Source organism: Equus asinus, chromosome 21 (assembly GCF_041296235.1).
Source record: "Equus asinus isolate D_3611 breed Donkey chromosome 21, EquAss-T2T_v2, whole genome shotgun sequence".
NCBI classification, from domain to species: domain Eukaryota; kingdom Metazoa; phylum Chordata; class Mammalia; order Perissodactyla; family Equidae; genus Equus; species Equus asinus.
Genome location: NC_091810.1, coordinates 53726856 through 53742278, shown reverse-complemented (window position 1 = coordinate 53742278; position 15423 = coordinate 53726856). Strand labels below are relative to the sequence as shown.

At 38.4% G+C, this 15423-nt stretch overlaps 1 protein-coding gene across 6 annotated transcripts in view; it reads left to right on the top strand.

Annotated features, from left to right (window-relative positions):
- The window catches only part of TCAIM (T cell activation inhibitor, mitochondrial), a 45975-nt gene that overhangs the window by 5184 nt on the left and 25368 nt on the right, over nucleotides 1-15423 (top strand). For 4 of the 6 annotated variants that reach the window (XM_014852479.3, XM_014852477.3, XM_014852476.3 and 1 more), the window contains exons 2-4: nucleotides 1175-1247; nucleotides 6158-6293; nucleotides 11993-12146. In XM_014852479.3, coding sequence (XP_014707965.1) covers nucleotides 1219-1247; nucleotides 6158-6293; nucleotides 11993-12146 — 319 coding nt within the window. In that variant the 5' untranslated portion in view covers nucleotides 1175-1218. Of the gene's footprint in view, nucleotides 1-1174; nucleotides 1248-5534; nucleotides 5664-6157; nucleotides 6294-11992; nucleotides 12147-15423 lie in introns of those variants that run through there. The other 2 variants (XM_070493588.1, XM_070493587.1) reach the window with 2 other exon arrangements.

Here is a 15423-nt window from a genome sequence, read left to right as displayed (position 1 = left end):
TTGGTCCACATCCTCACCAGCATTTAATGTTGTGAGTATTTTGGATTTTGGTCACTCTAATAGATGTGTAGTGGTATCTCGTTGTTTGAATTTGCAATTCCCTAATGATGTATCATATTGAACATCTTTTCATATGATTATTTGCCATCTGTATATATTCTTTCCTGAGGGATCTGTTCAGGTCTTTGACCTGTTTTTTAATCAGATTGTTCATTTTCTTATTGTTGAATTTTAAAGATTTTTTTGTATAGTTTGGGTAACACTTCTGTTTCAGATATATATATCTTTTGCGAATATTTTGTCCCAGTCCGTGGCTTGTCTTCTCATTCTCTCTACATTATCTTTTGCAGAGCACAAATTTTTAATTTTAGTGAAGCTCAGTTTATTAATTCCTTCTTTCATGGATCATGCCTTTGGTGTTGTATCTAAAAAATCATCAACATACCCAAAGTCATCTGGAGTTTTCCCCGTGTTATCTTCTAGGAGTTTTACAGCTTTATATACATTTAGGTCTATGATTCATTTTGATTTAATTTTTGTGAAGGGTGTAAGGTCTGTGACTACAATAATTTTTTTGCACATGGATGCCCAGCTGTTCAAGCACCATTTGTTGAACAGATTTTCTTTGCTCCAATGTATTGCCTTTGCTCGTTTGTCAAAGATCAGTTGACCATGTTTATGCGGGTCTATTTCTGGGCTCTCCGTTCTGCTCCCCTGAGCTATTTGCCTGCTCTTTCAGCAGTGCCACACTGTCTTAATTGCTGTAGCCTGAAGTCAGGTAGTGTCAGTCCTCCAGCTGTGTTGTTCTGCAATATCGAGTTGGCTATTCTGAGCCTTTTGCCTCTCCAGATAAACTTTAGAATGAGTTTGTCAAAATAAAATAACTGCCTGGAATTTTTATTGGGATTGCATCAAATCTGTAGATCAAGTCGGAAAGAGCTGACATCTTGACAATATTGAGTCTTCTTGTCCATGAACGTAAAATCACTCTCCATTTATTTAATTCTTTGATTTCTTTCATCTGAGTTTTGTAGTTTTCCTCATATAGATCTTGTACATATTTTGTTAGATTTTATAGCTAAGTATATCATTTTGGGGGGTGCTAATGTAAATGGTAAAGTTTTTAATTTCAAATTCCACTTGTTCATTACTGGTATCTGCTTAACTTTTTAAGCAATTAATGGATGCCTGGGAGTTGACGTACGTATATATTCAGAAATGTTTTGCCACCTGAGACCCGTGAGGAGGTAAGCTTCGTGTTCCAATCTGTAATTAGTATTGGGGGGGAAATCTGTTATGCATTTGGCTAATTTTAATTTATTGTTATTTTTTAGATTCTAAAGTTATTTTATATTATGATAGAGGGCAGGAACAAAAAAAGAAAACAATTTGTATCAATATCCAGGTCCTCCAAGAGTCCATTCAGAGCAGAAAGTAAAAAGAATACCAGCTTTTTTAAAAAGTTCAGTGTGAAAAGTTTAAGGAAAGATAAAGTTTCTCCTTAACAGTTTTTATCGTGTTGCCCTCAAGTCTATTGCTGTCATATGGAAAATCACTTCACATTTAAATTGTATAGTAAGGCCATTTGACTACCCTGTTTGCTATTTATATATTTATAATCTAAATCCTATCAACTTCAAGAAAGGATTTAAGGACTTCAGCAATATAAATTTAATTGGCATACTGTAGTAGGCATATCTAGAGTAACTGAAATAGAGATCAGAAGTCCTATAGAGAAAGAAGTCATTGTGTTAAAAAGCAGAAATGATTAAACAATTACTCAAGCTTCAGATTTAGTCCTGGCTTCTATGGTAGCCAAGTAAAAGGGAAAGGAAATAAGGTGTTCGTTTGGCTCAAAATATATAACTAAAATACACTTTGACTTGTTACGTAAAAGTGATGTGTGTGGGCCAGCCTGGTGGCGCAATGGTTAAGTTCTCAGGTTCTGCTTCAGCGGCCCAGGGTTCACCAGTTCAGATCCCGAGTGTGGACCTATGCACCGCTTGTCAAGCCATGCTGCGGCAGGCGTCCCACATAAAATAGAGGAAGATGGGCACGGATATTAGCTCAGGGCCAGTCTTCCTCAGCGAAAAGAGGAGGATTGGCAACAGATGTTAGCTCAGGGCTAATCTTCCTCAAAAAAAAAAGATTATTTGTGAAGTTTTAGGTTATTAAAACATATTTGGCAATAATTAGTACCTTTAAATAACTATTCTGTACATGATATTTCAGTAAATAGTTACTGTTAAAAGGAAGTTCTTTAGGGGAAACAGACTCCACCAACTCAGTATATGACAAGGATTATCAAACAATGGGATACTTTCTTTGATTGAATCTATGACACAATTGTTTAAAAAAAAAGGAACAAGAGAAAGATTGAAAAACAAAGAGACTGAGATTCTGGACAATGCCCCGAAAAGTTGTTCTTCTGCAGACTTGGAGACTTTCTTCATGTTGTGGTATCTTTCAATAATGTTCAACCACAGAAAACTAGGGTAAAGTACTGTGTTGTCATGCTCTAATACAAGGAGGGACCATGGGAGCCTGGAAGAATGAGCTTCGTGACTTCCAGTAGGCTGTTTCCTTCAGCGATGCTTGCCTCCTCACGCCCTGCCGCTGACAGGCAGGGGATAGTCGTGACTGCATAAAAGAGCCATCCCTTTCCAGCTTGTTTGATCCCAGCCTTCAGAAAACTATGTTTTCATCATAACCCTAAAGTAAAAGTTTCGTAACAGTAGTACTCTTGCCACACACACTATGCAATGGTGTTTTCTGTGTCTTTTTTTTTTTTTTTCAGTGTTGGTCATGGCCTAGTAAGTTGATTTCACAACACTGTGGAACATGAGAAACTCTGCTCTAGAGTAATTGCAGTGCAAATTCTTTTGTCGTTAATTAGAAATCAAGTCATATGCTTTAAGTACAAAATAGATACGAGTAGTAACATTCTCTCACTTCTGTCGGTCGATCCCGTGCACTGTTCTAATGGCTGTACATTTTTTTTTTTTTTAAGATTTTATTATTTCCTTTTTCTCCCCAACACCCCCCGGTACATAGTTGTGTATTCTTCGTTGTGGATTCTTCTAGTTGTGGCATGTGGGACGCTGCCTCAGCGTGGTTTGATGAGCAGTGCCATGTCCACACCCAGGATTCGAACCAACGAAACACTGGGCCGCCTGCAGCGGAGCGCGCGAACTTAACCACTCGGTCACGGAGCCAGCCCCTCTAATGGCTGTACATTTGATTTAACTCAAGGCAATATTGCTCTTATCAGTAGGAGAACTTCATTTTTTAAAAAGTCCACATTATTTGACAAATTTCTCACATTACATAGTCTGTGTTCTACAAAAATTAGAAGTAAATTATACATATATTTTAAACGTACTTGAGATATTTATGATTTAAAGAAACTCTCTAGGGCAGGGATCAGCAGACTGTGGTCCTTGAGCCAAATTGTCCCAGGGCCAGGGCCAGTTTATGTAAATAAAGTTGTATCTGAGCACAACCATGCTCATTCGTTTGCCTGTTGCCCATGGCCGCTTTCCTGCTACAACAGCAAAGTTGCATAGTCACGACACAGACCATGTGGCCCACAAAACCTAAAATATTTACTCTGTGACTCTTTACAGAATAACTTTGCTGTCCCCTGTTCTAGTAATTCCTTTTTCCAAAATCTAATCCTTTTATAAATCCAGATTTTCGTGTACTGAATTTGCTCAATTTAAAATAACACAATGTTGGTTTTGATTTTATTTTCCTTGGTTTCGTGTTCCTTGATTTGATTCAGTTTCCTTTCGTTCAATACCCACTATACATTCATTTTAACATTTCATACATTATCAATAATACCTGTGCCAGACCCTGTGGTGTGGCCGCCATAAGATACTGATTGAGTTCTCCTGCCCCTGTGGGTCCGCCACTGGATTTGCCCTGAGGCCACACTCCCTGGCCTGTCAGTGACTGAGCAGAGTAGGGATGCTAAGTCAGGCTTGTTCCAGCAAGACACAGGACTCCTCCAGTGGGTGACTTTGGCTCAAGGACTCCCCACTGGCATGACTGAACCCTTCTGGGAACTCTGCTGCAGCTCAAGACTTCCTACCCAATACTCCTCCCTTTCTTCTCTGCTTCTACAGATATCAGGCCTGAGTCGTGGTCTGAAAGCTCTCCCTACCTTCTCCTCCCTTCGAAATAGTTCTCTTGCACCTCTAATCCTGTCTTGGCCTCTGCTTTTCAACAGACCCAACTAACACACTCGACAACAACAAATACGTGTAAAACATGTTTACCGTTCTAAAGGATGCAGTGATAGTTGAGGAGGATGGGTAGATGGAAGGAAAGAACAGATGAAAATATTTATACATTATGGTACTATGTTCCAAATATGTGAGACACACCATTTCTTTTTTTAGAGTTTAAAAGAGGGAGAGACTATAATGAGGATACAAAAGCAAAAGTTCTGGGGGAAATGGGTACATGCCTCCACAGTAATTGTTTAGTGAGTGAGTACAATTTGGATAGGTGGAAGTAGGGGAAAGGGGGCATGTATTAGGGCTTAGAAGTCATGTAGAAGAAAGGGAAGGAGGAAGGATTATTGGGGGCTGGAACCAAGCGTTGCTATAAGGAGTGCTTGGAGATGAAGCTGGAAAGATAGATTGGAAATAACTATAGAGCACTTGAAATACCAGACTAGGGAGGGAATTTTATTCTGCAGAAGCTGAAACACCATCAGAGGTGTTTTAGTAGGGAATACAGTGATACTGGGATTTTAGGAAAATTAACCTGTGTACAATATGGTTAGGGAAAAGAGACAGGAGAGTAGACTGATTATGAGGCTCTGCAGTCCAATTTCCTGGTGATAATTGGTAGCAGAGAACATGGAAAGAAGGATTGATTTCAAAGGACATTTAAGGTGAGAAGAAACAATGAGGCTTCAAGACTCACTGAACATGAGTTGGGGATGGTGAGCCAGTTTGGGCAGCAGTAAATTTGAGGTTTTGTGCTTTGGCAGCATTGAGAAAAGTGGTGCCACAATGACAGAAATAAGGAAGATAATCCTCGGTTGAACTGTCTAACTGCTTCCTTGCCTTCTGTATCCATGCTGAGTTTAGAAGGAAAATAATGACCTTTGCTCCTTTTTTTAGACATGTAAAATTTGAGAGGCTGCCAGGACAGCTAAGTGTCTGCCAGACGTTTGGAAATGAGAACTGAAGCTCAGATGGGGAATAAGTGGAGTTGTCACTAACATTGACTTATTGCCACGTATTGAAGACTTCAATACCTGTATTAGTGTTTCCTTTATTGTTCGAATTCCTGTTATAATCCTTAATCCACAGCCTGTATGTTGAGTTTATAAAAGGTTTAGATAATACACAAAAATCAAAACAAAAAGTAATCTGAAAATAGTTGATGGTCTCAAGATTGTTAAAAAAAAAAAAATCTTCAGAAATGATTCTGTATTCTCTACCATTTTAAAAATATAAAACCTTCCCAAAGACTCAGTCCACCTAATATATGAGACAAAAGTGTGTACAATGTTTAGACTTCTTTATAGGCCATAATAGAATGGAAAAGGTAAATTACAACATTCAAACACAGATGTCATGGAAGTGCTTCCCAAAAACTGCGAATAACTGGATTTAAAACTGTACTTAAAGAAACACTCTCAGGTGAGTTATGCCAAAATTTAAGAATGAGATTGTCAAGTTATCCAACTAGAATAATTTTAGCATGCTAATAATGAGGAAGTATACTGAGACATTGTGTATCTTTTTAAGCATTATAATTCTCAAAATATTTTTCACTATAAAGAAAAGATTACACTATTGGATAGTGAGGGTTTTTTTAGCTGAAGAAGATAGTGAAAATTGCTATGAGTTGCAGTGAAGCCAGTTAACAATTCAAAGTTGGAATTTTGAGGGGAAATTTTATTATTAATATTATTTTCTCACAATGCTTTAGAATTTTTGGAAATTATGTGGTATTCACTGCTTATTAAAACTTATGTAGATTTCAGAAGATCACAAAGTATTGAGTATTGGTTTCTATCTTGTTTCTATGGTCTTTTCCATACATAGTAATTTTAATGTTACTGTCGCTTTATGCACTGGGGATTTGTGTGTGTGAGTGCCTTGTGAATAATAGATCCACATCTCTTCAACAGGTTGTGTCTGGAGAAGATATTTCCACGCTGGTTTCTCTACTCAAGAGCTTTATCAGGAGCTGAAGCAGTCAATGCCTTGAGGCCATTCTATTTTGCAGTACATCCAGATTTCTTTGGACAGCACCCCAGAGAAAGGGTAAACTTTTTTTTTTTTTAAGCTTTAGTCTACATTTCTGTTTAGTTTATTTACCTTTGTTACGATATAGTACAGAGAGTTCTGTAAATTTGGATTGTTTTGTCGTCGTGATATAATCAGTGTTTTGAACTAATTTGAAATGTAGATACTAAAAACTGAAAATATAACTATTGTTTTTTATGAAATGTGAGAGAATAGAAAATATATATATGTATTGGTCTCTGCCCCTGGTTCCTGACACAAAGCTCCTAAAACCCTTCTAATTTTCTAGGAGCATCTGTTGTTCTGATATTTGTCTTTGATCGCGTCCCTGGCACAGGGCTCCTAAAACCCTTGTAAATTCCTAAGTGATAAGAGCACTAGGAGCATCTTTTGTTCTAATGAGGTGACTCTGGGTGGGCTCCTGGATGTCTCCTAGATGGTCACTGGTCACTGGAAAGAACAAGCCATCATTAGGAGCTTGGAATTTTCACCTCCACACCTCATCCTCCAGAGAAGAAAGGAGGACCAGAAATGAAGATAATAATTGATCACACCTACTTGAGGCAGCCTCCATAAAATCCCAATAGTCCATGGTTCAAGGAGCTTCTGGGTTGGTAAACACATACACACCAGGAGGGTGGTGCACCCTGGCTCCATGGTGACAGAAGCTTCTGTGTTCAGGACCTTCTCACATACCCTGTGTATCTCTTCTTCTGGCTGTTCATCCGAATTCTTTATCATATCCTTTAATAAACTGGTAACGGTAACTGTTTCCCTGAGATCTGTGAGCCACTCTGGCAAATTAACAGAAGCCAAGGAAGAGGTCATTGGAACCTCCGATCTATAGGCACTCGGTCAGAAGCTCAGGTGATATGCTACGCTTCTGACTGGCTTCTGAAGTGTGTGTGTGTTTAAGGGGGTGGGGGCAGTCTTGTGGGACTGAACTCGTAACCTATGGGATCTGATGCTACCTCCAAGTGTATAGTGTCAGAATTGGGTTAAATTGTAGGACACCCAGCTATCACAGAGAACTGCTTGTTGTGGGGGAAAACCTGCGCACATTTGGTGACCGGAAGTGAAGTGTTCCATGTGAATAGTAAAGGAGACACACAGGAGACAGACTGAATTGGGTTTTTCCTTTAAACGAAAGCTGTCATTTTTTATGCAGGCAATAAAGCTATCGTATAAACTCTTTACAGTATTACAGTTTTCCAGTTTTCTGTACCAGTTTTTAGAGTAAAATTGGGGGTTTGAAAGAAAATTTATGGCCTCTGTTATGGTGCTAAATCCCTTTTTTTTTTTTTTTTTTTTTTTTTTTAAGTATCTCATTAATTTTATTTATTGTTTATGTAGATTATATCTTGAAGTAATATTTTGGATATATTGGACTAAATAAAATATATTATTAAAATTAATTTCACCTATTTAGTTTTACTTTTTTTTTTTTTTTTTTTTTTTTTATTAATGTTATGATGGATTACAAGCTTGTGAAATTTCAGTTGTACATTTTTGTTAGTCATGTTGTGGGTACACCACTTCCCCCTCCGTGCCCTCCCCCCACCCCCCCTTTTCCCTGGTAACCACCGATCAGATCTCCTTCTCAATATACTAATTTCCACCTATGAGTGGAGTCATATAGAGTTCGTCTTTCTCTGACTGGCTTATTTCGCTTAACATAATGCCCTCGAGGTCCATCCACATTGTTGTGAATGGGCCAATTTCGTCTTTTTTTATGGCTGAGTAGTATTCCATTGTGTATATATACCACATCTTCTTTATCCAATCATCAGTTTCTGGGCATGTAGGCTGGTTCCACGTCTTGGCTATTGTAAATAATGCTGCGATGAACATAGGGGTGCAATGGACTCTTGAGATATCTGATATCAGGTTCTTAGGATAGATACCCAGTAATGGGATGGCTGGGTCATAGGGTATTTCTATTTTTAACTTTTTGAGAAATCTCCATACTGTTTTCCATAGTGGCTGTACCAGTTTGCATTCCCACCAACAGTGTATGAGGGTTCCTCTTTCTCCACAACCTCTCCAACATTTGTCGTTCTTGGTTTTGGATGTTTTTGCCAATCTAACGGGGGTAAGGTGATATCTTAGTGTAGTTTTGATTTGCATTTCCCTGATGATTAGCGATGATGAACATCTTTTCATGTGTCTATTGGCCATATTCATATCTTCTTTTGAGAAATGTCTGTTCATGTCCTCTGCCCATTTTTGATCGGGTTGTTTGTTTTTTTGTTGTTAAGCAGTGTGAGTTCTTTGTATATTATGGAGATTAACCCTTTGTCGGATAAGTGGCTTGTAAATATTTTTTCCCAATTAGTGAGCTGTTTTTTTGTTTCAATTCTGTTTTCCCTTGCCTTGAAGAAGCTCTTTAGTCTGATGAAGTCCCATTTGTTTATTCTTTCTATTGTTTCCCTCAACTGAGGAGTTACAGTGTCCGAAAAGATTCTTTTGAAACTGATGTCAAAGAGTGTACTGCCTATATTCTCTTCCAAAAGACTTATTGTCTCAGGCCTAATCTTTAGGTCTTTGATCCATTTTGAGTTTATTTTGGTGTGTGGTGAAAAAGAATGGTCGATTTTCAATCTTTTGCATGTGGCTGTCCAGCTAAATCCCTTTTTTAAGGATGATACCGGGAGGTTTTTCGATGCCCTAATGGTCTTCCTTTATGTTGCATGCTCTGGTCCACTTCCCTACAGCACCAGTCAGTGTGTGCTCAGGGAATGCACACGTTAGGAAAAATAGCTTAGGATAAACTTAGTTAGGAAGGCTAATATTTTTTAACATTAGATAGTATATTACAAAGCCAAATACTTTGGAATTATCTCATTGGTTCTTTTTATCTTCCTTAACATTGATACCTAGTTTAACACTAAAAGGAATTAAAAACTCTTGAAAACTAGAACATTATTATACTCCTTTTTTCTACTTGCAGTGGGAAAAAAGTCAATTTTCCTTCTTTGCTCTAAGAAAATATTCTGATTCTGATATTTGGTATATATATTGGCTATTGAAAGTCAGATCCTTTCTAAGTAATTAGTAAGTTGAATCAACAGAAAAATATCCACTACCTTGAGGATGTATTAATAACCTAAAGTTTTTAAACCCAACATGTATGATAAGATTAAGCCTAGCAGTAGGTGAATGTTTTCCCTCCTCTACCAGTGTATCTTGTTTTTATCAAAACTTCTGTTTGCTGTAAAAGGTGAACTCAGCAGGCTTGGGTTACTTAAACCCTGCGCGTTCTAGAGAGATGCCTGGCTTCACTCCTGGCCCTTGACTTCCTCCTGGGAGATGAGCTCTGAGCCCTTAGAATATCCTGCCTGACAAGCATGTTGTTGTGTGCCTGAGGCCTTGGACCTGTGAGATAGTTTCTGCTAACAATGTGATTTAGGGTGAACACCTGTTTTCTCATGTGGGAGTCCTCTGTGGGCGCTGGAGACTCACTAGCAAAGGTCAGTCACATGGGTGCTACATACCTACATGACTGAGTCCCAGTAAAACCCTGGACACCAAGGCTTGGATGGGCTTCCTTGGGTTGGCGGCACTTCTCATCTGTTGTCGCACATCATTGCTGGAATTAAGCCCTGTCTGAACAACTCCACTGGGGAGGACAGCTGGAACCTTGTACCTGGTCTCTCCTGGTCTCCACCCTATGCGCCTTTTGCCTTTGCTAATTTTAGTCTGCATCCTTTTGCTGTAATAAACCATAACTGTGAGTATACCAGCTTTTCTGAGTTCTTGTAAATCCTTCTAGCCAATCATTGAACCTGAGAGTAGTCTTGGGGACCCCCAATGCACTATGCGTTGGATGTAATTATTCTGGTCAATTTATATTTTCATTTACTCTTTCAGCTTGTGTTTGAGTGCCTACTCTGTGCCAAGCCTTTGCACTAGCTGCTCCCTCTGCTCGGATCTTCCTTCCCCCAGACATCCCCCAGAAGCTCATCCAAGCTTTGGTGTTCAAGGTCTTATTGGGGGGTTAGTCATGTAGAATGGCTTGACCTTTACTTTCTTGTTTCACTGCCTCTTTTGGGGGCAGCTCTTCCAGAATGCCCTATTTAGAATGGGCACTGCTTCCTTCCTGCCCGGTACCCCCTGACCCCTTCTCCTGCAGTACTTTTCTCTTGTCCTGTTTTTCCCTTTCCAGGGACCGTATTTACCTACTTATTACATTTATTATTTATTTTTCTCCCCTCACTGAAATGTGAGATCCATGAAGGCGGTTCGCTGTTCTTGTCACCAAACGTTCAGTTCAGCCTTCTTCCCACTCTTACAGGACGCGCTTGCCCCTGTTCTAAGGGAAACAGACTTACAGTCCCATCTAGTCATGGCGTCAGGCCAGGATCTCAGAGTGAAGCACAAATGTTGTTTATCCTCCTCATTTTAATTCATTTTTAAAATATGTAAAACATTTATAGATTCAAAAGCCAAAACTAAATACAAAGTTTACTCTGAAGTCTTACTCCCATCCCTATTTCCATTACCCCGTGCCTGTTAACTTCCTATAGAGAGCCATTTTTATTAGTTCCAGGTTGTTTTGCCTGTTTCTTTTGGCGAAAATAGAAACATGTATCAAAAAATAATTCTGAAGGTTTAGTCCTACACTAGCAGGAAAGGTACCTCAGCTGCTCACAGGACTGTCATGGCTAAAAAGAGAGTATTGTAATAAATTAAACAAACAAAAATGAACAGTTCCTAATTTCAGATCACACCGTGTGTCTAGAAGGGGCCCTGGAGTGATAAGAAGCAAGTTATTATTTATGCCATTCTGTAGAGCTATTCCTTCACTAAAGTGTTCCTTCTTTTCTTTTTTCACTTAACAATCCTGGAAATCACTCCATGTCAGTTCCCAGATAACTTCTACAGCACTCTCTTTTTCTTTTTCTTCTTTTTGGTCATATCGTACTCCATTGAATGAGTATACCCTAATTCAACCAATCTCCTCTGGGTGGGCATTTTAAGGGCCCTTTGTACAGAGAGAAATTATCCCTTTTCTATGAAATAACTTGCAAATATTCTTATCCCAGTTGTTTATTTGTCTGTAGACTGCATATTGTGTGTATGTTTGTGGGTTTTTATGGTTTTTTTAAATTTTTTATGTAATTGGATTTATCAGTCATTTTTTACTTTGAGATAGTCATCATGAGGCTTTTTCCACACTGAAGTTATAGAGGAATTCCACCATGTTTTCTTCAAGTATTTATGTGGTTACGTGTTTTTTTTTAATATCTCAGCTGTGTGGAGTTCATTCTGTGTTGTAAGATGTAGATCCAGTTTTAACCGTTCCCAAAGAGCTATCGAGTCCCAACATGTTCTTGGGTTTTTTTTTAAAGATTGGCACCTGAACTAACAACTGTTGCCAATCTTCTTTTTTTTTTTTCTGCTTTTTCTCCCCAAATCCCCTAAGTACATAGTTGTATATTTTAGTTGTGGGTCCTTCTAGTTGTGGTATGTGGGGTGCCACCTCAACATGGCTAATGAGTGGTGCCATGTCCGCACCCAGCATCCCAACCAGCGAAACCCTGGGCCGCCGCAGCGGAGCATGCGAACTTAACCACCTGGCCATGGGACCGGCCCCCCAACATTTTTTAATACTAAATTATTTAATACCCTCAATATTGCGTTTAAACGGTCAGGATATAAGTTGTTGTTTCCGTGTTCTATTTTGTGTGTAAATGCCCCTTAATATTTTTTTCCAGGAAGTCAATGAAAATTCTCTTAAGAGATTAAGTGTCTACTTAGAAAACCTCCAGAAACCAGGCTTCAAGTCTTTGAAACCAACTCAGCTTACATTTTATGTAAGAGAAAGAGACCAGAATTCCTCTGATGGCCAGGAGCCCTTTAGTACTGCCGGTACGTTTTCTCATTTCTAGTGTGTCCCTTGCAACCAGCTCCGTGTTTAAGTGTGTTCCTTCAGCCTGACATTGCCTGAATACCTTTGGATTAAAGCCTTGGTCATAGGAAAACATTGTGATTTAATCAAGTGTTTTCCTAGAATTAGATTCTGTTCCTGGCTGCATGTGTGTGACAAGCCATTTTTTGTGTTTAAACTTTTCCTGTAAAACTGAAGTGTTCCTATTTGTCCCTTCCTATTTCAGTGCTGTCTTAAGTGTTAAACATGTGTATAACAATTATGTTTTTTTTAAATACAGCTTCCGTTCTCTCATTTAGTCCTCAGAGTACCCTGTGGGGTTAGGTGGTATTCACCCAGTTGTAACTTAGTAATGACCAGTGACTTTCCCAGGACCATGGAGATAGACTATGGGTCTTAAACCCAGGACTTTTCACTCCAGCCTTACGCTGTTTCTAAAATCTAATCAACCTTAATATACAGCCTTATGGTCCTTTGTCGCTGCCTTAGCTGTGATCCAGTAATACTTAAAATTAATGGCAAATAGGGGTCTGTCATTTCTCTAAGTATACCTTTTGGTGATCCTTGAGGAAATAACTTCATTTTTAGAATGAACTTTAAAACAACTTAAAAATTTACTGAGAGCTCTCTGCATTAAAGCTTAAACAAGTAGAAAACATACTGTAATTTTTTTGAAACAAGCTGTCATAAGACTCAAAATTTGATAGGTCTTTTGAGACCTAGAGTCTGTTTCTCACTGTGCCAGTGACTAGCTGTGTGACCTTAATTTAACTTCTGGTTCTTCGTTGTTCAAATGAAAGTGCTGTGTGTTGCTGAGGCGTTCACACTGAAGATCCCTGACTCACACCTGATGCTCGCAGGGCTCACAGGCCCTCTGAGGGAGCGAGCAGGAGCCTGATCCAGCCAGGGCTCACAGGGGGTCTTCTGTGGAAGACAGCTTCCCACCCAGTCTCTCCAAGGATGAGCATTTGATAGTATATTTTCTCCTGTCTTTTATTCTCCCGTGATTGAATACGGGAGATCAGGAATCACAAACTCCTTTCCTTGGCTGTTTCTCCATCTACCTCTGATTTGGAGCTTTATTAAAAATAGACCCTATTCTTCATTATTCAGAGACAAAAAGTCAACTCATAGCCTGATTGTGAAGCAACAGCTCTTCTGAAGAAGGCTGTAAATAATAGTAGTAGTAGCAATAATAATAATTATGTTTATCACTCTAAATGACACTATTCTGTTTGAATAGTGTAAATAATCATTATCAATGTGCTGTTCTTAGCCGTGAAAGTCTTGGAACAACTGAGATACATTCTTTGCTAGTATAAGACCAAGTAGTCATAAATTTGGGGGGGGATGGGGGGTAAGGAAGATTGCCCCTGAGCCAACGTCTGTTGCCAATCTTCCTCTTTTTGCTTGAGGAAGATGGTCCCCAAGCTAACATCCATGCCAGTCTTCCTCTAGCGTGTATATGGGACACCACCTCAGCATGGCTTGATGAGCAGTGTGTAGGTCTGCACCCGGGATCTGAACCCACGAACCCAGGGCCATGCAAGTGGAGCGCGCGAACCAAACTGCTCACTACACCACTGGGTTGGCCCCATAAATATTTTTTAGTAGATACATGTTCCTATTACCCAAGGTCAGGATTAGGTTAGGAATTGAAAAAACATCATACTTACACATAGTGGTCTACTAAGGTTTCATAATTTCTCCAAGCCAGATGGAATTTATAAAAGCAAATTACATCCTTTACATTTTTTTTTTCCTGAGGAAGATTTCCCCTGAGCTAACATCCGTGCCAGTCTTCCTCTATTTTTTAGTATATAGGCCACCAGCACAACATGACCACTAACAGAGAGATATTGGTCCACGCCCAGGAACCGAACCTGGGCCACTGAAACAGAGTGCACTGAACTTAACCATTAGGCCACCAGGGCTGGCCTCACAATTTTTTAAATAAAAATTATCACCAGTTTTTATTTTTATTTGTTTGAGAGAGTCAGGCTCATTTCTACAGCTATAGCTACCACTTCCACTACTGCCATCAGCTGGATTTGTCTTAAATATTGACTATATGTGGAATTAAAGAATAAACCAAGTTTGAAAACTTAGAAAGTTTCACAAGTAAATTAGGGACTGAGCTGGTACTAAAACTAATGTCTCCTTATTCCTAGTCCAGTGTTTTGATTTATATGCCACACTATCTATTAATTCTTCTTTAAAATTATTGTTAATAATCATTTTTACCTTTGCTTTTATGACAAAGATTGGCACTCTGGCAAAGACTTAAAATTTTTTTATCTCTTTAATCATTTTATCTGATTATAAAATGAAGATTGTGTTTTTTTAAGTTTTTATTTTTAGAATACTAGAAATCATTAATCATCTTTTCATTAATAATTAAGATGATAGTAGGTAAAATATTTCCTAGTGATTTTCATAACTGAAATTAAAGACCTAAATCCTTTCTTCAGCCCTACATCTTTTTGGTGGTCCATGAGGAAATAAACTTCATTATTAGAATAAATTTTAAAGCAATTAAAGATCTACTGAGAGCTTTCTGTGAGTTAATGCTAAAGCAAACAGTTGTAGTCAGCCCTAGCTGAGGAAAGAGAAAAATCCTCTACTTTCAGTTAATGGTTAACTTGGAGCCATTCATAAATAAAATAGATTATAGAAAAAAAGTAAATTAGAAATGGGAGAAAACATACAGCATATTATCACAAAAAGACAATGTTAATATATAAAGAGTTCTAAGACAATAGAGTAACTCTGTTATAAAAATAGGCAAAGACAATGACTAGACAATTCAGCAAGTAATACATACAAATAGCCAATAAGCATGTAAAAATGTTTAGCTTCAATAGTCAAACTCAATTAATTAGGTACTGTTTCCCAGTGAGGGATATACATGGTCTGATTCAGGCATTCCACACCATATAGCAGTCCTTACAGGGAATTAAATAATTAGTAGAATTGTTAAATTAAGATAGAAACTGAAATTTATTTTCTGACTTAGCTCTCCTAAGGGTAAACTATTTCTTCTCAACCTCACATGCAAGAATTTGGATTTTCCTTTCCTCTTTCACTGACTGGAATAGTTCTCCTGCACTGTTTCTCACTTTACCATCAAATGATTCAACTAGAAAATCTTTCTTAGTTTGCATGTTTTAGATTCTATAAATCTGTGTGGCAAGCATAATATGTATCTCTGAGAATGATTTAGATTGTTATCTGTCATCAATGGCAAAGACAAGAAAA